The following is a 26,600-nucleotide window of genomic DNA, read 5'->3' as shown; positions in this document are numbered from 1 at the left end:
AGCATAGTTTTTGTTAGCTTAGCTTAGTTATATCGGAGTAGTGCTGATGAAAATTTGATCTAATTTATGGTCCCGTGTAATTCCTAAACTTCTCACAGTATAGCACCGTAACGGTTGAGTTCCAGAGATAGAGTAGTTAAAGACTATATGACTAACAGTTCGAAAGAACGACATAGACACACATTGATCCACAAAAATTTCTATGTCGTTACTACTATACCGGTCGCAAAATATACCTACTGATCGTTTTAGGAAACGACAATCGGAGACTCACTGAACGTCATCAGCGTATATTACACATTCAGCGTCAGTGATAGCCATTGTAACGTTGTTGATGTAGAGTGAGAACAGCAGCAACCTCAGATTGCTGCCCTGAGGAACGCCGAGAGGAACTCTCAAATTTCATCTGAGCTCCAGAAGAGAATGTTGCATGACAATTTTTCAAAAAAAAAAAAATCTACAATGTTCGTTTGTAATACTAAGCCTTGGGAAGAATTTGTATTGACGAGTTGAGATGTATGATGGACAGAGATGCATCACCGACTTTTGCATCACAATCTTAATCGCCTTGACACAAGTTGTTTGCTGCACAATTCTTAGCGCGTTTTTGTAGACAGGACACATCACCGAAGATTTCCAGGCAGTGGGAACAGGGTATTGAAATACGTACGAGAGGATCAGCTAACTGCTCGCGGCAGACGATATCCATATCCATGTATGCTTTGCAATTCAACTGTTTCATGGTCGTTTCAGCTAGAATGTCCCAAACTCTCTCGCTATCAGTAAGTGGTTCTGGTTGTTGTTGTTGGCGGATTCTTCCCTGCCGACTCAATGGAGGACTGCTCTCTAGCATGCTGACCTACTGTTGGTAAGACGGAAAACATCCCTTTGCCCAGCACCATAACCACAATAAACAAAGTTTGTTTTGTTTGCGGTGTACAGTTATCGTTGCAATCGGTAGCGAGAGTATAATGACCGTCCCGTCGTAGGGGATCAAAAAAATTTTGCATAAAAGAGAACGGTCCCGAGGCTATCTTTTGCAGTCCAGTGTAGTGCATCGTGACGTTGATCGTGATCGTGGAAAAGAAATCGTGTGTCAGTTTACAGTGCGTTCCAGTATGACGGATATTAATACTCGCTTTCGTGGACTGCTACAAAGACCGTACGAACCTACGTTTGTGCCGAAAAATAATGGTCAACTGTACTATGATGTACCCGACAGTTATCTGACCGATCACTACCGTCCGTTCGGGGCGGCACTGCAGAATCGTTTCGGCACGAACGCTCAAACGCGCATTCCACTGCCAAACATTACGGCTCCGGATCTCGCATACGCCGATGTAGTGAGCCGTCGGGGTGGTTTTTCCGTGTTTCAGCCATCACACCAGCGTGTGGCTAGCCAGCTGATTGAGGAGTTTCTTAACCAACCGAATCCGGATGCACTTACCGCAATTGCCGTGTATGTGCGTGATCGTGTAAACGGTCCACTGTTTCAGTACGCTCTCTCGGTGGCACTGATGCATCGGACCGATACGCGGGATGTGGAGATTCCGAGCTTTTTGGAACTGTTTCCCGATCGTTACGTTGATCCGGCCGTTTTTCCACAGCTGCGTGAGGAAGGCACACTGGTGGATCAGGGCGATCGACGTGCGATCGAGATACCGATGAACTTTACCGCCTCGGATAGGGTGGACGAGCAGCGGTTGGCTTACTGGAGGGAAGATATCGGTGTGAATCTGCATCACTGGCATTGGCATCTGGTGTATCCGGCCCGTGGACCGGATCGAATTGTGCGCAAGGATCGGCGTGGTGAGCTGTTCTACTACATGCACCAGCAAACGATGGCTCGGTACAACATTGAGCGTTATGCGAACGGATTGCCACGGGTCGTTCCGTTTAGGAATTTGCGGGAGGCTATACCGGAGGCATACTATCCTAAAATAACGCGTAGCTCTGATGGACGGTCCTATCCTGCCCGGCATCCCAATGAATCGTTGAGTGTAGGTCACTGCGCTGGTAATGCTGGCATGATCGTGATCTATTAACTGTCTTGTCATTTTTTCTTCTCGAAAAGGACCTTAAACGAGTGGAAGACGGAGTCATTGTGTCGATTGCTGATATGGAGCTATGGACGTCTAGAATTTTTGAAGCAATTGATAATGGATACGCTCAATCGGTAAGCCAGCTAACAGTGTTTACTAAATTAGCGTCAGAATTAATTCCAATCCATCTTCCTAACAGTCCACCGATCAGCGCGTTCCATTGGACAATGATAATGGTATCGATTTGCTGGGTAACATGGTTGAGGCGAGCACGCTATCCGTCAACCTTCAGTACTACGGAGATCTTCACAACAACGGGCACAACATTCTAGCTTACATACACGATCCAGACAACTCTTTCCTGGAGAGCTTCGGTGTCGTCGGAGACAATACGACGGCCATGCGTGATCCGGTGTTTTATCGCTGGCATCAGCACATCGACGACATCTTTGTACGGCACAAACAACGCCTGCCGTCCTACACCGGACAAGAGGTCTTACAGCCAAATGGGTAGTGAACTGATTCGGCAGCACACTTACCATATCTTGCTTTGCCTCTTTCAGCTAGCGTTCAACGATGTAGCAGTGGACAATTTTGAAATTCAGCTCAACAAAGCAAATGCACCCATGAACATACTGCTCACCTTCTGGCAACGGTCGCAGGTAAACCTTGGCACGGGGTTAGACTTTGGTCCGGAAGGAAATCTGTTTGCAACGTTCACGCACATCCAGCACGCACCGTTCAGCTTTCGGATTCGGGTGAACAACCGCGCTGGTGCAACGAGACGCGGCACGGTGCGAATATTTTTTGGTCCGAAAACGAATGAACTAGGCCAAACACTGCCATTCCGTGAGCAGCGTCGTTTGATGGTGGAATTGGACAAGCTTACGGTCACTCGTATGTAACAACAAGATGTTTTGGAGGGATTTTTGAGTAAGAATGTGTTTGAGTATTGTTGATTGTTTGCTTTGCCTTTTTCAGTTAATGCCGGAGCTAACACGATTGTGCGACGTTCGGATCAATCCAGTGTCACGATTCCTTACGAGAGAACGTTCAGAAATGTGGCCGCTTCATCGCTGACGCGTAATGAAGCGTTTCAATTTTGTAACTGTGGCTGGCCGAACCATATGCTTCTTCCCAAGGGATCTCCGGAAGGACTGGAGTACGACTTTTTCGTTATGGTTTCAGACTACACGCAGGACCGTGTGGAGGATTTCGATGAGTAAGCTTCTGGAATCGCTTAGCTTCTTGTAACGATTAACTTTACACTCGGTTGATTTGTCCCTCGTAGGAATGTAAACTGCAACGATGCCCACTCGTTCTGTGGATTGCGGGACCGACGCTATCCGGATGCCCGCAGCATGGGTTATCCGTTCGATCGGTTCACGCCGGGCACGATTGGAACTTTGCAAGACTTTACGAAGCCGTACGTCAACATGCTCGTCACTCCCGTGAAGGTACGCTTCACCAATACGGTCATTGCGCGTGCTTAAGGATCATACTTCTTGCTACCATGTATGATTAAATCTGAACGATAAAAAATTAAAATAAAATGAATTACATGTATTGGAGCAAAACCGGCTACTATTTTTTCACAACTTTATTTTAATCTGTTGCAATTACAGAACTTATATTTATTGTGATGCTTATTGATGATTAAAAAAGGAATAGTTGTACAATAAATCCGAAAAGTGTATTTGGTCGGCGAATCATCATTTACGTAGGTAAAGGGTCCTCTGCTGACAATTAAATGATTGAAAGAGGATAATTTATTTTTATATTTAATGTTTCACAAAACAAGAAAAAAATTCACCCAGCGTTGGCATATAATGCTTACGACTGCAAAAATTAACTCAGCTGACCGCAAAAATAGGCTTTATAACGCGGGTCAGTAAATGCTCAAGAATCGTGAACAGATGACAGTGTGCGATAAGGTTTAAATTCGCTGTCGTAAGCCCCTGCTACAGTTTTCAAGGTCAACAATGTGGTTAGGTGGGTGGATCATGCTTAACAGGCGAGCATTCACATTTCTTTATCTCTTTAGAGTAACTTATCGTACTAATGTACGATACTGCTGGACGGTGGTGAGCAAATCACATAATATCCCTGATTTATACACTACAATGTTGTATCCTAATGTTGTTAGTTTGCCGGATTTCTTGTGTGTATTGGTAACGTTCTGCAGTTTATTTTTTCTATCTATTTTATGAGTATTGCAGTTCACTGTTTTGTAACTCATACTAATATGAGGCATATAGACTCTAAAGCTCTGCAGGGGTTGAAGTTCTCAATGCTTCAAATTTTTCTCCATCAGCAGGATGTGCACAACGCAAATATTGATCTCATGTCTGTACGTGAGCTTGTTGAAAATCGTGTGACGTTAACTGGTTGTTATTTTGCTGGTACATAGCATTCATTCATAGCACTAGAATTAACTATGAATGAATTGGCGGTGGTTAAAATTCCAGTCAAAATCATGAAAGCAAATAGAATCATACAAAGTTTCTGTAAGGAGTTTATAGACTATAGACTTAGACAGTTTATAGACGTATGTTTGAGTAAAATTGTGCACGTTGTATTAAAAACAGGTAAAGGAAGGAAACTATTAAAGTTTTATTCGTATTTTTTTATTTTTGGATAATGGATAATGGACTGCCCGCTCAAAATGCTCATGCTGGAACGAAAATTTAGAAAGCCCTGCTTTCAGCAAAGAAAATGACCATAACACACGCTGGTGCATCGCTTCAGCAAACATCTTCAACAACATCAACGCCAAATTTGCAACACGAACAACACGTGTTTTTAAAAATTATTCATACGCAGCATTCCGTTCGTTCTACCTGGCGTTCCAGTTCGCTCGCGATTTTGGAATTGCTATTCGTCCGACCTGTCGTTCCTGTTCACTCGCTATTTTAGTTCGATCTGTCGCTCTAGGTTTACGATCTAAATTGTGCTGTTCGCTCAACCTGTACTCAAAGTTCTTGACGAACGAAGTTCGTTCGATCATATGATTGAACTGAACGAACTGTGCAGTTACCGTTCTTTGGATCCAACTCTACTATTCATCGTGTTAAGATCGGTACCGATGTCGCTTCTAGCACTGAACAAACCTCTTTCCTAATATATGGGTTAAATAGTTAAATCAACTTGACTTTTTATGCAAAATTTTATATTTATTTACAATTGAATATGACGGTCCAGTGCCGTATTGTCTCGCAAAATTTTATAACTAAGAAAATTTTTTAAAGTGACCATATGGCGACGCGCTGCAGCGGCGTCAGTCTTCTCATGGCAGGACCGGGGATCAAACTTCATCATACTGTTCCTACGTAGTGAGGACGGACTATCCAACTACGTGGTATCGGCAAGTCCAGTAAGCCATTACATGGCCGGCGTGACCAAGGAGTTCGTTAGACCAAGAAGAGATAGAGAGATAGAGTGGCGGGTTTAACAGTAAGTGGACTGAGCGGCCACAGGAGTTCAAGTGCTACCATTCACAAAAAACCTTCGCTGGTCAAAAGATGCAATAGGGGCCCCAAATTCTACTTGGAGAGCAGCTTAGTATAGCCAGTTACGTATTTTGTTCCTTGGATTAGGGCCTCTGAGATGGAAGTTGGCGGGCCGCATTGGCTGATCAAGTCTTTTGTGGCACAATGCCGAAAGTTTTCGGACCACAGAAATGTAGAACGTTGGCGGGAGGCGGGGGATTGAGATTATTTTTGTTCCCCGGGGCCGTTGATTTCACTTAAAGTTAAACCTACCACTACACCTACCTCAGCTCGGAGTCACTTTAGCTTTGTGGCCTCTTAGGCTCGGGATCCTCTTCAATTACTTAGTTAGCTTACCGTCAAACTCTAAGCTACAAAGAGCCTCCAAGAGGTTAAATCCGCCACTGATCTATGCTGTTATACATGTACTTCGACCCTAACTTGTACAATTCACCAGTGGTTGAACTTAGCTAAACTCCCTAAACCTTATCTGTGTGCTGCGGTTAGGTGCGTTACGCAGCCAAAATTAGACGAAACTTTTTTTTGGCAACGGATATAAAATAGCGAGAATGGAAAGAATAGGAATCCAGTATCATTCAATCTTCTTCAGAGTGTTCGGTGTCGGTGCGCGTCCGCGTTGAAAACGGTGTTAGTACGATGGCAACGATCCAGGACAAATTTCGCGGACTGCTGCAGCATCCCTACGAACCATTGTTTTTGCCGAAAAACGATGGCAAACTGTTCTACGATCTGCCGGAGAGCTTCTTCACCGATCGGTACCGTCCGATCGGACAGAATTTGATTAACAGATTCAGTGCGGCTGCTACGGCACCGGATGGAACGAGCGCGGACACGCCGGTGATGAATCGTGTCTCGATCAACACCATCCAGGAGCCGGACATTAAGTTTGCCGAAGCCATCCCAAGACGTGGTGCGTTTTCGCTGTTCATTCCGGAACATCGTCGAATCGCTGGACGACTGATCGAGTTGTTTCTGGCCCAACCCGACGCCAACACTCTGGGAGATGTGGCCGCATTCGCGAGGGATCGTCTGAACGGGCCGCTGTTTCAGTATGCACTGTCTAGCGCGCTGTTGCATCGTACCGATACGGATAATGTTCCGGTGCCTTCGTTTTTGCACCTGTTTCCCGACCAGTTTGTGGATCCGGCCGTTTTTCCGAGAATGCTGGAGGAAGGTCGTGCTGTGTTGGAACCGAACCGGGTATGTGACGCTAGTGATATTTAATTGTTGTGAACTATTTAAGTGATCGATTTGATATTTCTATTGCACTGCGTGCAGATGTCGGTAGACATTCCGATGAACTACACGGCCTCGGAACGAGTGACGGAGCAAAGGTTGGCATACTTTCGCGAGGACATTGGAGTGAATCTGCATCACTGGCACTGGCATCTGGTATACCCCGGAGATGGTCCGGATTCAATCGTCCGAAAGAATCGCCGTGGAGAGCTGTTCTACTACATGCATCAGCAGATGATTGCCAGATATCAGATCGAACGGTACAGCCAAGGATTGGGACGTGTGGTCCAGCTAGACAATCTGCGTGCACCCGTTCCCGAACCGTACTATCCGAAGATTCTTCGCAGTGCGAATAATCGTACGTATCCGGCACGTTACGCCAACATGACAATGGAGGATGTTCAGCGGACGGACGATCAGCTTCAAGTTGCTATTGGGGATGTGGAGCGTCAGCTTCAGCGCATTATCGAAGCGATTGATACGGGCGTCGTTGTGTCGGTAGGTATAAGCATACATTATCTCCCATTATCGGGGAAAAACTCATCACAAGCACGATTTCTTATTCCACAGCCTAGTGGCCTACGCACACAGCTGGATAATTTCCGAGGTATCGATGTACTGGGCGATATTATTGAGAGCTCAGCCGTTTCAGTTAACAGACAGCTGTACGGTGATACACACAACAGTGGCCATATCTTGCTGTCGTTCATTCATGACCCTCGGGGAGAGTATCTGGAGAGTTTCGGTGTGATGGGTGACGTGACGACGGCTATGCGTGATCCAATCTTCTACCGTTGGCATACTTACGTGGACAACCTATTCCAGCGGCACAAGATGCGCTTTGCGCCATACGCTCCAGCCGATCTTAGAAACCCGGGCGTCAACTTGTTGAGTCTCGAAACGGAACTAGATCGTCAGGGATCGGTGAAGAACATGTTGCTAACGTTCTGGCAACGGTCGCAGGTTGATCTAGGGGCCGGGTTAGACTTTGGCCCGGAAGGTAATGTGTTTGTTACGTTCACACATCTCCAGCATGCGGCGTTTAACTATCGACTTCAGGTCGCCTACTCTGGAACGGCAAAACCAGCAACGGTGCGCATCTTTCTGGCACCGAAACGCAACGAACGGGGATCTCTTTTGACGTTCGAAGAGCAACGACGGCTTGCCATCGAAATGGACACGTTCAGAGTGAACTGTAGGTATTTGAAATCGTAACAACTCTACCGCATCCTGCTTCATTACTCGTTGCATATGCATTTTTCGCAGTACAACCGGGTATCAATAACATCATTCGTCGATCGGTGAACTCGAGTGTAACAATACCGTACGAGCGAACGTTCCGTAACGTCAGCCAATCGAACGTAGGTGATCAATCGTTCCGTTTCTGTGGCTGTGGATGGCCATCGCACATGCTTGTTCCTAAGGGTGATGCTATCGGTGTGGAGTATGATCTATTCGCAATGCTGTCCGATCACGACCGGGATCGAGTGAATCCATTATTTGATGAGTGAGTACCAATTCCTCAGTGTCGGATTTCCATGTTACATAGGTAACTGGTAACGTCAACGTTTGCATTCCAATCTACTTTCAGAAAACGGGCATGTAACGATGCGCATTCGTTCTGTGGCTTGAAAGACCGTACATATCCGGATGCCCGCAATATGGGTTTCCCGTTCGATCGGCGCGCACAGAACTCGATCCGAACGTTCCAAGATTTCGTTGCACCATATCAGAATATGCGTCTCGCAACGGTGACGATTCGTTTTACCAACACTGTTGTGGCGAGAACTTAAACCAGGGAGAGGAAATTTCGGAATTAAAAACGATCAATACTGTGTCTTCTATGCACTAACAGAAGGTGTGCAACAGAATAGTGCAACGAAAGAACCATGAGTTTTAAAAACAAAAAATAAATAAATAGCATTTTTTGAAAACTTTGTAATTGGAAATGTTTAATTTGCCTGAGGAAAATGAGGAAACACCTGGCATTTGAAAATGGCGAGTGTATTGGCGTCCTCCGTCAGCATAGTCCAGGGCTCGTACTTGTAGAGGACTACCGGACGTATCAAGGCGCGATATATCATACTTTTCGTGTGTTGCTGGAGTCTTCTGGATCGTATCAAGGTACGCATCCAGTATTCGAACGAATGCGGCCTTGTCCTGCAACCCGTCCATAGTGGCCTTTAACAGCCTTACCAGCTTCCCAGGGAATCCGTACTGCTGCATGGTGTTCCATAGTTCTGTTCGATTTATGGTATCGCAGGCCGCCTTGAAGTTAATGAACAGGTGCTATCTGTTGCGTAGGGATCAGATGCTCTCGTCATTTCTGTAGGACCTGTCGTTGAGTAAAGATTTAGTTTGGGAAGAGAATACGGTACAGAATCTCATAGGCAGCATTCAGGGCTATGATGGGCCAGAAGTTAGCACAGTCCATCCTATCGCCATTTTTGTACACCGAGTGTATGACACCCAGTTTTCACTCGTCCTATAGTTTTTTTCTGATCCCAAATTCATTTCTGATCCCAAATCAGTGCTGTTTAATAGCACTGATGTCTCCCTCCTCATTGCGGCCCATAGCGATCATGGGCGAAGCGATCATGGGCAGTAGAACTTGCTAGTTTACATCTACTGAGATAGCTGCTGCATCAGATTCTCATAAGATTTTTCGAAGCTGTGCTTCTTATACAGTGGTCATTAAGGGATATCCCCTCGGTAGTGGCAGCATCCCCAAGCACATATCCCCTCCGGCAGCATATCATACATGTGATTTGAGTATCATAAGCTACTTGATGAGACCACTCAAACTGTATACTTGCACACGTTAGTGACACAGTTAGAGACCAAACACAGATTAGATCCAAATATTGTTCCTTTTTTTTCATTTTTATAGAAATTAATAAATCTAGACCTTATTGCAACATGTGAGGATAGCTCGCCTAGAGTGACATTGACCTCAACAGAAGACTACGTCATCGCCATGCCCCATCAGTCCCGCAGACCCTTGCGCTTGTTTCGCACGGCCAGTGTACTAGGCTTTAGACATAGGTTTCTTATCTATCCATTATGTGCAACGTGCATTGAAAGTGCAATGCTCTTTTTTGCGGTATAGTTCTACGATAAGTAAGTTATTCAACTTTAGTTTCGTAAGTTTTGTTGCTAATCCCTTTCTAATCATTGCAATTATGCGCTGTCGAAGTATAAATATGAGAACTTATAGCTAGAGTTAGTTAGTCCCATCGGACAGTGTAACAAGCCTCTACCTCAAGGAAGGGTTCTCCCAAACAAATCATTCTAATTTGAAAGTAAACGTTCTGCGGCGAACATGTCGGACATCGAAACAGGATTTCTGTGTCTTATGACACGCCCTACGGAACCGCTCTTTTACCCCAAGTACAATGGGGAGGTGTTTATGGATCTCCCCACCGAGTATCTTCCCGAGCGGTATCAACAAATTGCTGATTCGATGAAAAAACTTCATGGGTCCGTTGCAAAGCACCATATCACGATCAAGCCGGTGGAGTTGCCAGACTTGGGATACACGGAACGAGTGCCACGCTACGGTGACTTTAATCTGTTCAATCCAGCCCAACGGCATGTGGCGGGACAACTGATAGCGGAGCTGATTGCACAGCCCGATCCAGAGTCGATGCTGTCGGTGGCGGCTTACGCTCGCGATCGTTTGAACCCGATCATGTTTCAGTATGCGCTTGCCGTGGCGTTGATGCACCGGAAAGATACGGGTACGGTACCGGTGCCATCGTTTTTGGAAATGTTTCCGACACGGTTCGTCGATCCGGCCCTCTTTCCGAAGCTGCGCGAGGAAGGTTTTATGGTGGAGCAGGACCAACGCGTGGCAATTGAGGTCCCACACAATGCTACCGCATCCGTGGCGGATCCGGAACAACAGTTGGCTTACTTCCGAGAGGACATCGGTGTGAACCTACACCATTGGCACTGGCATCTGGTGTATCCGCAGGAGGGTCCAGTTGAGGTGGTAAGAAAGGATCGTCGCGGTGAGCTGTTCTACTACATGCATCGTCAGATTACGGTACGGTACAATGTGGAGCGGTTTTGCAATATGATGCCTCCGGCAAAACCGTTGAAAAATCTACGAGAACCCATACCGGAGGCATACTTTCCAAAGCTGTTGAACAGTGCGTTGAATAGAACATATCCAGGTCGGGGCCCAAACATGTTGCTGAGTGTAAGTAACCACGAAAGGTGGAAGAGACGTATCTTAAATTAGTATTAAATTGTCCACTTACTGCAGCACGTCAATCGTCCGGAGGATGACGCAGTTACTACGATTTTGGAACTGGAAACATCACTGGGAAGAATTAAGGATGCAATACAAACGGGATTTGCCGTTGCAGTAAGATACGCTTGATTTTTTAAAGAAACTATATTATCTTTGTGGATTAAACATTTGCTTGCATTATCTTGTTCTTACCGCAGGAAGATGGAACAAAGATCCCGCTGGACGAAAAAACTGGCATCGATATTCTCGGTAATATTGTCGAAAACTCGGTACTTTCGGTGAATGTTCCGTACTACGGTAACTACCATTCGCTCGGCCATGTACTCATCGGCTACATCCACGATCCGGACAATCTGTTCCTCGAGGGGCACGGCGTGATGGGAGACTTTACGACGGCGATGCGCGATCCAACCTTTTACCGCTTCCATCAGCACGTGGACGATGTGTTTGATATGCACAAGCAAAAGCTTCCACCGTACAATGAGCACGAGCTTTCGTTCCCGGGAGTATCCATCGTGGACGCTACGGTACAGATTACGAGTGGAAGGGCAGCCCGGAATCGGTTGCTAACCTTCTGGCAACGGTCTCAGGTTGATCTGGGAACGGGGCTGGATTTCGGTCCGCAGGGAAATGTGTTGGCTACCTTTACCCACATCCAGCATGCACCATTTGCATATCAAATCATGGTGCACAACGAAACTTTCGAACCGAAGAAGGGAACGGTTCGCATTTTTCTGGCGCCTATTTACGATGACAAGAGGGAGCAGCTTCTGTTGAGTGAGCAGCGTCGTTATATGATGGAGCTGGACAAATTTGTCGTAAATCGTAAGAAGATTGATATTACTTGGCAACTCCGTGTGAGAGGTTTTTTAAAGTTTCTTGGCATTAACGTGGACTTTCCTTAATAGTGCACCCTGGTGAAAATAGGATCATTCGTCGATCGGATCAATCGAGTGTCACTATACCGTACGAACGAACCTTCCGGCGTGTCGATGCTTCCAACATGCCCGGAACGGAGAACTTTCGCTTCTGCAATTGCGGATGGCCGGACCATATGCTGCTGCCCAAGGGTCAACCGGATGGACAACCGTTCGATCTGTTTATAATGGTGTCTGACTATAAGGATGATGCAGTTGTTCCGGATTTTAATACGTAAGACGGCTTGACGTTGCATTCTCAACTTCTTTCTGACCTGGTAATTATTTTGCTCACCAACTATTTCATAAACTTTTCTAATTTTAACACACAGGAAGGAAAATTGCAATGACTCACACTCGTACTGTGGACTACGGGATCAGCTGTTTCCCGATCGTCGTGCCATGGGCTTCCCGTTTGATCGCTTACCAGTTTCTGAGGATCACCTGTTGAGAGATTTTGTTGGAAGATTCCCTAACATGAGTCGCACGGTAGCGGAGGTGATGTTTACCAACACAGTCATTTCACGAACTTGAAACGGGTACTGGAGCTAAAGGCAAAACGGTGATTAAACATTGAAGGCGGAACACTCTTGCAACGGAATGGATGAATAAGGTTTTGAAAATAAAATTATAACTGAGCATAAATGAGCCTTTGTAGTTTTTGTAATATTTAGTATAAAAAATGGGGGCGGCCCGGTGGCGTAGGCGACAGCGGCGCCGGTCTTCAAAGGGAAGGACCCGGTTTCAAATACCATCCAGACTGAATATCCAACGACGTGGTACCGGAAAGTCTAGTAAGCCATTCGATGGCCAGCGTAACCAAAAAAGGTTTAACCATAAAAAAATAATAAGATTTTTTTTTTTCAATAAAACCAGCTGTAGTTTAAAAAATTACAACATTAGCAATATCTGATCTGGGTTTCCTCTCCGCAACGTCTTATCCAAATTTAGCAAGAAGTTCACCACACATAAATGCTACCGCGATACGATGCAATCCTACGGATATTCCTTACACATTTAATGCAAATGCAGATAAAAATGCATTATCGCAACTGCAGCGGTTGCAAACCACAAGAATAAAACCCTATTTTAGGGTAACAATTGCATGCGAGTGTATGGACGAAGGCCTGCTAGTTGCACATCGAAATGGTATATAAAGCTGGCAAACTTGCTCTCTCAACATCACAAACGTAACAGTCACAGTAATCGAGTTGAAGTTTCGAACGAGTTTTCCCTTCGGAAGCGATCTGCTGAAATAAGTAAAAATGTCAGACAACAGGAAGTTATTGGCATTGCTTCAACGCCCGCTGGAACCAACGTTCTATCCCAAGGATGGTGGTAAAACTGTCATCGATCTGCCGGAAAACTATCACACCGACCGGTACAAGCCGATCGGAGATTCGCTGCAAACGCGTTTCTCATCAGATGCCGAGGTGCGCATTGCGGTGCGCGCTTCAAACTTGCCGGACTTTGCCTTTGCTGAAGCGATCCCGCGACGAGGTGATTTTTCGCTCTTCATTCCGAAACATCGGGAAATTGCGGGTGAGCTGATCAATTTGTTCATCAGCCAACCGGACGTGGATACGTTGATGAGTGCCGGATCATATGCAAGAGATCGCTTGAACCCGATCCTGTTCCAGTATGCGATGGCTGTAGCAATTCAGCACCGGCCGGACACGAAGAATCTGAACATTCCATCGTTTTTGGAACTGTTTCCAGATTCGTTCGTCAATCCGAGCGTATTTCCTCAGTTACGTGAGGAGGGTGCTGTCGTTAATCAAAGAGATCGCGTAAGTTTTGAGAAAGTCTGAAGAATTTCTTGAAGAGCAGTTCGTTTTCAGAGAAAGTTTGTTGAGCTTTTCCCTAAATTTTGCAGATCACGGTGGACATTGCAATGAACTTTACTGCCTCGGATCGGGAGGATGAACAGCGTATGGCGTACTTCCGTGAGGACATCGGTGTGAACCTACACCATTGGCACTGGCATCTGGTGTACCCGGGCGAAGGTCCGAATAATGTGGTCAACAAGGATCGTCGTGGTGAGCTGTTCTACTACATGCACCAGCAGTTGATCGCTCGCTACAATGTCGATCGCTTCTGTAACCGGTTGGCACGTGTGCGCCCACTGACAAATTTGCGGGAAGCATTGCCCGAGGGATACTTTCCCAAGATAGTACGAAGCTTCACCAATAGAGCGTTTCCTGCTCGTCCGCAGAACACGATTCTGAGGGTAAGATTGATCGGCACGTGATCGATACGATCTGAAGGTGATAAGTTACGCCATCTTTGTGCTTTGCAGGATTTGAATCGAATTGAGGACAATGTTGTTCTTACGATAAACGATATCGAACGATGGGGCAGTCGTATTGCTGAGAGCATCGATGGAGGATACGTCGTAGCAGTAAGATTATATTAAAATTGAACAATCTACACGGAGTGTGAACGTTAAGAGCTTGTTTCTACTTTTCTTTACAGCCTGGAGGAAATCGGATTCCATTGGACGAGCAGACGGGTATCGATGTACTGGGTAACATTATGGAACCGTCGGCACTTTCGGTGAACAGCCAGTACTACGGGAACTATCACGGACATATGCACAATCTGATTGCCTTCAGCCATGATCCAGAAAATCGCTTCCTAGAGGGATACGGTGTGGTGGGCGAGTTCCAGACGGCTATGCGTGATCCAGCCTTCTATCGTCTGCATGCCCAGGTGGACAACATGTTCCATCGCTACAAGCGAACTCTTCAACCGTACAACACCAATCAGCTGGGATACGCGGGAGTTCAGATACAATCCTTCGGTGTACAGCTGAACCGGGCCAATGCACCAGCTAATGTGCTGTTGACGTACTGGCAGCGATCGCAGATCGATCTGTCCACCGGTCTTGACTTTGGACCGCAAGGCAATATATTCGCATCGTTCACTCATCTTCAACATGCACCGTTTACTTATCGGTTGACCGTAAACAACACTAGCGGAGCGGCTCGTCGAGGAACGTGCCGTATTTTCATAGCTCCCAAGGTGGACGAACGTAACACGCCTCTGACCATGGATGAGCAGCGTTTGCTGATGGTAGAGTTGGATAAGTTCCGCGTGAACTGTATGTATTTTATTTCTGGTTTATACTATTTTGAGTGTCTAAATGTTTAATTATTCCTATGTTGCCTGTAGTGACTCCCGGAACGAACAATCTGGTACGCCGTTCGGAGCAATCCAGCGTCACCATTCCGTACGAGAGAACCTTCCGTCCGATGGCATTGTCCAATGTTAATCTGCCGGAAACGGAGCAGTTCCGCTTCTGTAACTGTGGCTGGCCCCACCATCTGCTGATTCCGAAGGGTACTGCCGATGGTATGAAGTTCGATCTGTTCGCAATGATCTCGAACTTTGCAGACGATACAGTCAACCAGGAGTTCGATGAGTATGATTCTTAGTTTTATATGAGACATTTGTTGCGAGAAGGAACATGTGTTAATACTTTTCTTTTCGGTGCTTTCTTTAGGAACGTCAACTGCAACGATTCACACTCGTTCTGTGGCATCCGTGATCAACTCTATCCCGATAAGCGGCACATGGGATATCCGTTCGACCGCCGAATTCCGGTCGCAGTACGCACACTGTCCGATTTTACGCGCCCCAATTCGAACATGACCAACATTGAAGTGCAAGTTCGCTTCACAAACACGGTGATCGCTAGGACCTGAGGTGTGAGACCCGGTTATCGCCCGTAAATCTTTAGCAAGCAAGCCATCCCAATCAAGTGTTATCGTTGAGTTGGATTTGAAACCGAGCATTTTTGTGCTTGTTTTTGAAGACTGGTTTAATTTTAACCCGTGACTGAGAGTCTTGACAACGTTGAGAAGGATACAGATAAACAATCTTTTAACGCATGAACTACGCTACTACAAACAATATATTAATAAAATGTTGCATATGAACATCGTGTGTGGTGTACTTTTAATGTGATATTATTGGAAAATGTAGTAATGAGAATTTCGTATTCGAACCTATGAGGTTTGTTCCGTTCCTTCAAGGGAACCATCTACCAGGAACCATGTAGATGAGGATCCTGCCTTTTTGGTCCATTATAATGTTTTAACGTGCACTCTAACCCTTTTTTCCTATCCTGTCCTGTTCCTCAATAACGTTACAACGAAAGCAACGCTCAAAGGAACAAAGCAGAGTTGCTTCTTGTTCTATTTGGGTTTTGTAAAACCTCGTGTATCCCATCCGGAACGTTTTTCCGTAGGACTGACTATCCAACTACGTGGTATCAGCAAGTCTCGAAAGCCATTCGATGGCTGGCTTGACCTAGTAGATTAAGTCAAGAAGGGGAAATATATTTTTGTCAAATTTTCGATTCTCTCTATAGAAGGAAGAACCTTGATCCAAGATATTGTTGGACGTTACAACGAAAGCAACGCTCAAAGGAACAAAGCAGAGTTGCTTCTTGTTCTATTTGGGTTTTGTAAAACCTCGTGTATCCCATCCGGAACGTTTTTCCGTAGGACTGACTATCCAACTACGTGGTATCAGCAAGTCTCGAAAGCCATTCGATGGCTGGCTTGACCTAGTAGATTAAGTCAAGAAGGGGAAATATATTTTTGTCAAATTTTCGATTCTCTCTATAGAAGGAAGAACCTTGATCCAAGATATTGCTAGACGAGAAGACTAGACTGACAACTCATAGACAAACAGACACTGTGGCACTGTTCATTTTCCTTTGAAGTAGGTTCAAAGAACAGACTGTTGACGCCACATCTCTTTGAATCAAGTGTTATGAACCGAGTGAGCAGGAAAAATTTGTTCCGTCGATATTGATCATATAAATACAACAGAAAGGAATAAGTTTGACAAGAATAAAAAGTAGAAGATTGCGAAACCCACAAGGATCGAGTAGCCTATCTTTTAGCGCAAAGAAATACCGCAGATAAAAACACCAGCTTTTCTCCGTCATCATCACAGACAATACCGCGACGTGCTGTCATAAAAAAATATGTTCAAAAAACCTACCAGGTTCGTCCTAATTCATTCTCAAAATATAATACTTCCGTTCCGAAAAAATTGAACTTTCCCTCCACTAATTTTCATTATCTATTACACCAGGTTCAACCTAGAAGGATCGTTTCGTTTCGGAGTAGAATAGCCATCAATAGGGAAGAGGTGAAGGTGAAGTCAGCTAGCTTGCTTCTGTGTGGAAAATTGACTCAGAAGGAACATTTGAAATCTTGGACTGCTGTACAATCAGCATTCTGCTCATACGTGAACTCGAGTGGCAGCGTTGGACCCCTGGCCTAAGTAAGACCCCGAGCTCAAGTACCAAACGAAATGGTTATTGTTAGCAGTGGGTATCTAGGATGAATTTATTATGAAATAACCGTTTTCCTGTTGCCCCATAGACGATCCTTGTGTTATCTTATAGGTTGGGCCTGACTGGTCATAGGTCATAGGTTATAGTTCAGCATCTGGCATCACTAACCGTGGTGGATCCCGCGATGGTTAAATCGTCAAATACCAGTTTATTAAACAAGACCGATGCGATGGAATCGAGCTTTATATCAAATCTATAGAGAGACTTCAGATAATAAATAAGCTTTTAATAACGGTAGGATTCTTTATGATACATCTTTAATAATCGTAAGTCAGGACGAAGGCGGCCTATCTCTACTAAAAATTAAAAGACTCCGACATGATGTGTTCTCAAAGGAACAATTACACAGCGTTGAAAAAAACTTACCACTTAGTTGGATAGTCAGGCCACCGGGTAGAACCCAATACTGCTAGATATAAGTTCTTAAATACAGGTAAAATCAAGAACGACACTAACCCAAATTCATTTCCATTTTGCTCAACTCGCATTTTTGGCTTCGTTGATTTCATTTTATCAGTAGTCGGGTAATTGGCCCTGAGATTCTTACAGACTCAGCAAAAATAATTGACAACTCCTACATGGAATGTGTCCAACAGTATCCCTTATTTGTTAGTAATTGCCAATGTTCACCCATATTCATTACGCATTAATAGGCAAGGCGTCACAAACGTTTCGCGTCATTATATTGCCACAAATACTTTACTGTATTTACATAGTTAGGATGTACTTATTATAATTTACACGAAACAATTACTAATCCAAACAAAGGTCGATGAACGGACAAAACATAATGCGAAACAATCTTTTGGACGTGCTACTCAAAATACATAACAAATGTTGCACATTGATAGAAACCGGATTCAAGGCCATTTAAATTATTCAACGGCTGAAATTTTGGCAGGGTCAATGTTACCTTACCAAAACAGATTGTGGTTACTACTGCACATTGATGTTTGTTTTATCATTTCGGCCAAACAAATACTACCATGCATTGTGCTGTTTGCAAATGCATCATACTTTCGTATAAATACTGCTGCTGCGGAAAAAAAACGCTAATTATTTTTGTCATTTGCTCTCTTTACGGTTTGAAGTTAGAAGCTCGTTGGCATGGCTGATTTAACACAAAAGTTCCATGGCCTTTTGCAACATCCGCTGGAACCCCTGTTTCTACCCAAGAACAATGGAAGCCTGTTCTACGAGCTGCCGGAAAGGTTTCTCACGTCTCGGTACCGCCCAATAGGACAAAATTTGGCCAACCGTTTCGGACCGAACTCATCCGCTTCGACGCAAGTGAGCAACGATACGGGCGTGCCACCAACGGTGATTACCATTCGTGATCTAAAGGAACTGCCCGACTTGTCGTTCGCGTCGTGGGTTAAACGGCGTGATCCATTTACGCTATTCAATGGAGAGCATCGGAAAGCGGCTGGAAAGCTGATGAAGCTTTTCATCAGTCAACCGGACCCGGAAACGTTAGTGTCCGTAGCTGCTTACGCTCGTGATCGTCTGAATGGGCCGATGTTTCAGTACGCGCTGTCGGTGGCACTGTTGCATCGTCCGGACACGAAAAACGTGCCGGTCCCGTCGATGTTGCATCTGTTTCCCGATCAGTTTATCGATCCAGCGGCCAATGCAAAAATGATGGAAGAAGGAACGATTGTGCTGGATGAAAACAGAGTGAGCCGGGTGTTTGAATTTTGTGTTTGATATTTTGAGTAAAAATTTAAATTTCCTCCCATTAGATGCCGATTACCATACCGGTGAACTTCACTGCAACCGACGATGAGCCTGAACAGCGAATGGCTTTCTTCCGTGAAGATATTGGTGTGAATCTTCACCACTGGCATTGGCACTTAACCTACCCCGGTTCCGGGCCACCCGAAGTCGTGCAAAAGGATCGACGGGGTGAGCTGTTTTACTATATGCATCAGCAGCTCCTTGCCCGCTATCAGACGGATCGTTTTGCCCATGGGCTGGGACGTATAGAACCATTAACAAATCTTCGAGATCCAATTCGCGAAGCTTACTACCCAAAACTCTTACGCTCTGCCAACAATCGCACATTCTGTGCACGGTATCCCGCGATGACACTGAGCGACGTTGTACGGAGCAGCGATCGTACGAATGTTCGCATTGCTGATATTGAATCTTCGATTGCTCGTGTGCAAGAAGCGATTGATGCTGGATTTGCACTTGATGTACGTACCATGTGAGGGATGAATTGTGAATTGCAAAATTTCTACATAAATGCTTTCGCTTACAGCCGGATGGAGTACGTGTCCCGCTGGATGACGCTAGAGGTATAGATATATTGGGCAATATTATCGAACGGTCAGCCCTATCGATCAACCGCAGTTTGTATGGTGATTTGCACAACGCTGGCCACGTACTGTTGGCCTACATTCACGATCCACGTGGCACCTATTTGGAGTCGTTCGGTGTGATGGGAGGAGTAGCGACCGCTATGCGCGATCCGATATTTTATCGCTGGCACAAGTTCGTCGACAATCTGTTCCTCAGGCACAAGACTCGTCTGCCCCCGTACTCTTCAGCCGAGCTGTCCAACGGCAACGTTACATTGGAATCATTGGACACCCAACTGGATGGAACGAGTGGCGCTGTGAATAGTTTGATGACGTTTCTGGAGCGTTCACAAGTTGATCTGGGTGCTGGACTAGACTTCGGACCAACCGGAACTGCCTTCGTCAGCTTCATCCATCTACAGTATGCTCCATTCGTCTATCGACTGCGCATCAACTCGTCTGCTCGAGCGAATAGACAGGATACGGTTCGCATCTTTTTGATACCTCGTCTGAACGAACAGGGACGTCCCCTGACATTTGACGAGCGTCGCACACTGGCCATTGAACTGGATAGCTTCCGTGTGAATTGTAAGCCGCTTTCGTGTTTGAATAATCATATAATAGCCTTTAAGCGGTTTTTTTCTCTCTCTCTCAACAGTGCGCCCTGGTGTGAACAATATCGTTCGCCGGTCGGACAGCTCCAGCGTTACGATCCCGTACGATCGAACCTTTGGGAACGTCGTGCAGGCCAACATGGGCAATGTGCAATCGCGTTTCTGTGGTTGCGGTTGGCCAGCACATATGCTACTACCGAGAGGGAACACGAACGGCGTGCAGTATGATTTGTTCGCCATGGTCTCCCGGTTTGAGGATGATAACGCTGTTAGCTACGATGAGTAAGTCCAACCCGCAGAGCGTTTGATTGGGCCCCATGCTGTGCTAATGTGGTGCGTTTCTTTTTCTTTTCAACCTCTAGAAACGTTGGGTGTGATGATTCTTACTCGTTTTGTGGATTGAGAGACCGTGTTTATCCCAGCCGCCGTCCGATGGGTTTCCCGTTCGATAGAAGAGCAGCAACAAGCCTAAGAACGGTTGCCGATTTCGTTGCACCGTTTAGAAACATGCGGCTTGCTACAGTGACGTTGCGATTCATGAATAGTGTTATCGATCGACCGTAAGACCATTTGAAAATGAGAATTTAGACACGCTGCAGTGATCTGCAGCGATTATGAATAAACGTTGACGATGCATTGGAACAAATAAATTAATTTCTAAATCGATGGGACATGTGTTATGTAGACCTAAAGCAAGAGTGAATAAATTAAAAAAAAATCTTCAATAAATATTAATCCTTTGAATCATGATTCCCCCGTCCCCCCGTAGTCCTCGACATCCGGTTCAGCCACTTGAAGACGAGAGCCGCGACTGCTGCGGCTGACGGACCTTCAAAATTAGGTCATTAACAGAAAATAAAAAAATAAATAGGTTACATTATAGTCGATGTTATTCAAACTTAAATAAATTCAGATTTATAAAACTAGTCATGAATAAACAAATAATCAATTGAACAAATAGTGCACCAATGTATGCTAACTTGCACAATTAGGTATCTGTAATTTTTTGTTTCCTGGTTGCATTTTTTCTTTCTAATCTTATGTATTGTGTTAAACCCAACCTGTCTTCCTCATTCCCTATCGGGTCCGGTGTTCTAAAAGGTAGCGTCCTTTGTCCCTTATTAGAACACCCTCCTGATTGTTTTCTGTGTTACAACGATGATCCAAAATTTTTCCTTCACATCTCCTCCTTGGCCGACAGTATCGTTTTCCAAAACATCCTCGATATGTTCTCTTCTTGGTGCACTCGTAACTGTCTGGACCTTTGTCTTGATGAATGTTATGTCATATCGTTTAGCCGTTCTCGTGATCCTATCCAATATCCTTATACCCTTGTTGGTGTCGAAGTTAACCGTGTTTCACATGTCAAGGACGTTGGAACATTATTTGATAGCTCTCTGACATTCATGATCCCGATAGAATCTGTGGTCAGTAGATCACGGAGGTCTCTTGGCCTTATGAAACGCTTAGCTCGGAAATTTAACAAGGTTATTTGGAAATTCCACAGCTAAAGTGCATATCCAACGTATTGAGCAAGTGCAGAGATCCTTCTCCAGATTTGGTGCATCCTACCTACTTGGAGTTGCGGCTTCTGCCCTTTCTCCCTATCAGTCCAGATGACGTCGACTTCGTCGCCATACTCTGAAAAATCTCTGGCCGCTCTTTCTCCTAAATTTCCTTAATCGGCTTCTTCCTTCTGAACTGCATCGATGCTCCAACACTCTTTCTCTCGTCCCTTTTACATGTCCCCTTTCGTTCCCTCTTTTTTCATCCCTACTAGACGGACTGCCGAAATTACCAACGTCTTCGTGCCCTTTCCCGTTTTAATTCGTGCTACCACGCCTACGACTTTCACATAACTCTTTCATCCTTTCATACACGTGTTATTCGTCCCTCCTAACTTTCTTTGCTTTTCTTTCCTTTTTTGCCTAAAAAAGAGTAGCTCAATTCACCTACTCTTGTTTTATTTTATTTTTTTTTGCAGTATAATTTTAAATTTGGACAATATGGCAACGTGCCATCACACTTAATAGTAAAAAAAGTGAAAAAATTATTAAAATTTGTTATTGTATTTCTTATTTCCTTATTTTACAAACAAATATTTCGCTTCCTTTAAGTAAATAACTAAGTTATTCTGTAAGTTTATTATAAAATATATAAATTGTATAGCAGAAAACAACAAAAATAAAAGTATTAGATAAAAAAAATTGTCTTGCTTATTGCTTGAATAATGACTGGTTTAAAGAAACAGATAATACTTTAAACTTAACTAGTTTAAGATAGAGACAACAATTTTAATTAGCATCCTTAATGCGTTTGTGTGTCCCGGTGGTTTAGGCGACAGCGGCGCCAGTCTTCAAACGGCAGGACCGGGGTTCAAATCCCATCTGCACCGTTCCCCCGTAGTGAGGCAGTCTAGAAAGCCATTTCGATGGCCGGCATGACCTTAGAGGTCGTTAAGCCAAGAAGAAGAATGCATTGTGCGTATTTAAATATGATTTCAACAATTTTTCTTTTTTGTACAACAGACAATCAGCCGGAAATCAGTCGATTTCCACTAGAACTTGCGTTTCATTTTAGTGGAAAATTGTTGCAGGTATTATTATATTGCGAATATGATATTCCGGTGGAGCCATGATTCTGGAATATAAAAAATTATACTGATAATATTTTAGTCATTGTCTAACCGCTTGCTGCCCACCAGGTTTACAGGTATCTAATTTAGCAACAAATCATATAAAAACATTTATTAATCAGTCTTGTTATGGTGGAGGAAAGCAGACATTTTCATTGATTCTAATATTAATGCGAAATGTAACTTTTAAGCGGCTGTATGTAATTGTAATCTATTGCAGCTGATTTGAATTTATGAACGTGAAAGAATAAGTTAAAATAATAGATAATTTTCATAATATCGTTACAGTGTATACGGAAGGGACATTTTAAAATTAAATACAGAAGAAAATCACATCTATAGCTTAAATGGTCGAGAGTAAAATGTAGAATAAGCAAAACCCAAAAAAAGCGTCTTAGATAATGAATATAATTTAAATATGATTTGGTTTGAAGCGCACTTTCTGCATCGGAGAGCCGTCATCCTTAAGTATAAATAAAAAAAATGCAGTTTTAGCTTACTTGTTAAAGTTTGTCAGACTTTTGGAGAAAGACTCCCCTGAAGTACTTTTAAAATCATCCGATAACCGTTGCCGTGTACTTTACTTACAAAACAGTTCACACTGATGCTCCCAAAGCAAACGTTTCACAATCTTGATAAATTTTGGTCGAATCGTTCGTTGAACCGGACCACAGTATAGCTGTTTGTGGTTGAAGTCAAAAATATGCGTCTAAATTATCGTTACATTTAGGCTAGCTTGCGGTTTGAGTTTACAATCTAACTCGTATATAAAGCGCTGCAAATCGGCAGTAGCATCAACAGTTTGACGGGGTCAACCGACAACAAAGTGTGCTTGTGCCTTCTTCATTGCAGTACAATCTAGTACAGTCTAGTGCATCACCATCACCAGTGCAAAGATGTCCAACAACAGGAATCTACTCGCCCTGCTGCAGCGCCCATTGGAGCCGACCTTCTACCCAAAGGATAACGGTAAAACCGTGGTCGATCTGCCGGAGAACTTCCTTACCGAGCGTTACCGTCCGATCGGTGCATCGCTGCAGAGCCGCTTCGGAAACGATGCCGATACGCGCATTCCGGTACGCAATGTGGCACCACCGAGCATTTCCTTTGCGGAGGCTGTACCGCGTCGTGGAGGATTTTCGCTGTTCAACCCCAAGCACCGTCAAATTGCGGGAGATCTCATCAATCTGTTTATGAGCCAACCGGACGTGGACACGCTGATGAGCGTTGCGGCCTATTCGCGAGATCGGTTGAATCCGATCCTGTTCCAGTATGCGCTGTCCGTCGCAATTCAGCACCGCCCGGATACGAAGGATCTGAACATTCCTTCGTTCTTGGAGCTGTTCCCCGACTCGTTCGTGGATCCTTCCGTGTTTCCTAAGCTTCGAGAGGAGGGTTCCATCGTGCAGGCGGAGAATCGGGTAAGTGGGATCGAGAAGAGAGGAGGGTTTGCCGAGAAGTCCATATCTAATCCACACTTAATGCCTTGCATAGATGACCATCGATATTCCGATGAACTACACTGCTTCCGATCGGGAGGATGAGCAGCGTTTGGCTTACTTCCGTGAGGACATCGGTGTGAATCTCCATCACTGGCATTGGCATCTGGTGTACCCGGGTGAGGGCCCAAGCAATGTTGTCAACAAGGATCGTCGTGGTGAGCTGTTCTACTACATGCACCAGCAGTTGATCGCTCGCTACAATGTGGAACGTTTCTGCAATCGTCTCGCACGTGTCCGTCCACTGACGAACTTGCGCGAGCCTCTGCAGGAAGGATACTTCCCAAAGATTATCCGTAGCTTGAACAACCGTGCGTTCCCTCCTCGTCCGCAGAACACGATTCTGAGGGTAAGTTGGGTGTGTTATGACATACAGAAGAGGTGCATACTCATTAGTACGAATGAATTTCTCCTAACAGGATATCAACCGTGTGGACGACAGCGTTGTTTTCACGGTGAGCGATCTCGAACGCTCTGAGGCTCGCATTTCGGAAAGCATTGACGGAGGATATGTTGTGGCCGTAAGTGGACGCTATTTATTTGGTGAATTGTGCAATGTTATTATATAAAACTATTCATTTATTTCATGTTTTACATAGCCTGGTGGTAACCGCATACCTCTAGATGAGCGTACCGGTATCGATGTGCTGGGTAACATTATGGAACCGTCGGCTCTTTCCGTGAACACCCAGTACTACGGAAACTATCATGGAAATTTGCACAACATCATTGCGTACAGCCATGATCCGGATAACCGTTTCCTGGAGGGATACGGTGTGGTGGGCGAGTTCCAGACGGCTATGCGTGACCCAACGTTCTACCGTCTGCATGCCCAGGTGGACAACATGTTCCATCGCTACAAGCGTACTCTGCAGCCATACAATACCAACCAGCTCAACTACAACGGTATCCAAATTCAATCGCTTGGAGTACAGCTGAACCGGGCCAACGCGCCAGCAAACGTACTGCTGACGTACTGGCAACGATCGCAGGTTGATCTTGCCACTGGGCTGGACTTTGGACCGGAGGGTAACGTGTTTGCATCGTTCACTCATCTCCAACACGCACCGTTCACCTTCAGACTGACCGTTAACAACACCAGTGGAGCGGCCCGTCGTGGAACGTGTCGTATCTTTATTGGCCCGAAGGTGGATGAGCGTAACACTGGTCTGACGATGGAAGAGCAGCGACTGTTGATGATTGAGCTGGACAAGTTCACCGTGAACCGTAAGACTTTTTCTCGTTATTGTTAATGACACCCTGCTAAAAATCATGTTGATGGCTTTGCATTTTAGTGAACCCTGGTACTAACAACATTGTGCGCCGTTCGGAGCAGTCCAGCGTCACCATTCCTTACGAGCGAACCTTCCGTCAGGTCGCTTTATCGAACATCAACGAACCGAGCACGGAGCAGTTCCGCTTCTGCAACTGTGGCTGGCCGCACCATCTGCTGATCCCGAAGGGTGCACCGGAAGGCATGCAGTTCGATCTGTTCGCAATGATCTCCAACTATGCCGACGATACCGTCAACCAGGAGTTCGATGAGTACGGGACTGTGTTTGCTTGACTTTTACCACATATTACTGACTCGTTTCATTGTTACGTTTCAGGAACGTCAACTGCAACGATTCGCACTCGTTCTGTGGGCTGCGTGATCAGCTGTACCCCGATCGTCGTCCTATGGGTTATCCGTTCGATCGCCGCATGCCAACCACCATTAGAAGTTTGCCTGATTTCATCCGTGGAAACACTAACATGGCAACGTCGCAGGTGCAGATTCGCTTCACCAATACCATCATTGCCAGAACCTAAGAAGCTTGTGGCATGTACGAACTACGAAGAATTCTTCCTGGACTGGACAAGGATGTGCTTAGGGCATTTGATATGATCGTATGAAACTCACAAACATTTTTAGTAAACATTTATCTTATATCAAATATATTCAACTTATTCTGCAATAGCATTCCCAGGATTTCCGTGTTTTAAATTATGATAGATTCTAGGTTGGGTGCCATTCTTTTCACTATGCTTTGGAGTTTGAATCTTTGTTTACAGTTCGCCATTTGGCTCCAAATTTTTTTACATTGTCTGCTTGATGGTAAAGGCGGCAGCGATGCCTGTAACGGAGCAGTTGTAGGAGGCAACGAACTAGGCGCAGGAAGCAGAAGAGAGCAGAACTACGACAGCCAGCATGACGATGACGAGGTACCCCC

General features: G+C 45.0%; 5 protein-coding genes across 7 annotated transcripts in view; 4 read left to right on the top strand and 1 right to left on the bottom strand.

The window, feature by feature from the left end:
- The window catches only part of LOC126563180 (selenoprotein F), an 805,869-nt gene that overhangs the window by 399,802 nt on the left and 379,467 nt on the right, over positions 1-26,600 (bottom strand). The window lies entirely within an intron of this gene.
- On the top strand, positions 1,119-3,540 carry LOC126561780 (phenoloxidase 8-like). Its single transcript, XM_050218098.1, has 6 exons — positions 1,119-2,000; positions 2,075-2,176; positions 2,242-2,535; positions 2,606-2,939; positions 3,024-3,264; positions 3,334-3,540. Exons 1-6 carry the CDS (start codon positions 1,119-1,121, stop codon positions 3,533-3,535), a joined length of 2,055 nt encoding a protein of 684 aa, XP_050074055.1. The 3' UTR covers positions 3,536-3,540.
- The window catches only part of LOC126560785 (uncharacterized), a 422,053-nt gene continuing 401,632 nt past the window's right edge, over positions 6,180-26,600 (top strand). The window contains exons 1-14 of the mRNA XM_050216736.1: positions 6,180-6,751; positions 6,830-7,285; positions 7,358-7,982; positions 8,054-8,294; positions 8,379-8,568; positions 10,179-10,991; positions 11,058-11,159; positions 11,243-11,870; positions 13,223-13,752; positions 13,839-14,192; positions 14,262-14,363; positions 14,438-15,065; positions 15,137-15,386; positions 15,468-15,672. Of these exons, the coding sequence (XP_050072693.1) occupies positions 6,188-6,751; positions 6,830-7,285; positions 7,358-7,982; positions 8,054-8,294; positions 8,379-8,568; positions 10,179-10,991; positions 11,058-11,159; positions 11,243-11,870; positions 13,223-13,752; positions 13,839-14,192; positions 14,262-14,363; positions 14,438-15,065; positions 15,137-15,386; positions 15,468-15,669 (5,685 nt within the window). The 5' untranslated portion in view covers positions 6,180-6,187 and the 3' untranslated portion in view covers positions 15,670-15,672. The remainder of the gene's footprint in view (positions 6,752-6,829; positions 7,286-7,357; positions 7,983-8,053; positions 8,295-8,378; positions 8,569-10,178; positions 10,992-11,057; positions 11,160-11,242; positions 11,871-13,222; positions 13,753-13,838; positions 14,193-14,261; positions 14,364-14,437; positions 15,066-15,136; positions 15,387-15,467; positions 15,673-26,600) is intronic.
- LOC126563581 (phenoloxidase 8-like) lies at positions 10,071-12,504 on the top strand. The gene is made up of 5 exons (XM_050220226.1): positions 10,071-10,991; positions 11,058-11,159; positions 11,243-11,870; positions 11,954-12,197; positions 12,295-12,504. The coding sequence occupies exons 1-5, from the start codon at positions 10,110-10,112 to the stop codon at positions 12,494-12,496; spliced, it is 2,058 nt and encodes a 685-aa protein (XP_050076183.1). The 5' UTR covers positions 10,071-10,109; the 3' UTR covers positions 12,497-12,504.
- LOC126560784 (phenoloxidase 8-like) lies at positions 18,444-26,231 on the top strand. The gene is made up of 11 exons (XM_050216735.1): positions 18,444-19,013; positions 19,079-19,534; positions 19,600-20,227; positions 20,298-20,535; positions 20,616-20,816; positions 23,778-24,309; positions 24,383-24,736; positions 24,807-24,908; positions 24,987-25,614; positions 25,683-25,932; positions 25,998-26,231. The coding sequence occupies exons 1-11, from the start codon at positions 18,444-18,446 to the stop codon at positions 26,197-26,199; spliced, it is 4,161 nt and encodes a 1,386-aa protein (XP_050072692.1). The 3' UTR covers positions 26,200-26,231.

The sequence above is a fragment of the Anopheles maculipalpis genome, chromosome 3RL (assembly GCF_943734695.1).
Source record: "Anopheles maculipalpis chromosome 3RL, idAnoMacuDA_375_x, whole genome shotgun sequence".
NCBI lineage: Eukaryota > Metazoa > Arthropoda > Insecta > Diptera > Culicidae > Anopheles > Anopheles maculipalpis.
Note: the sequence above shows the minus strand (reverse complement) of the source record. Positions and strands in the feature narration are given on the sequence as shown.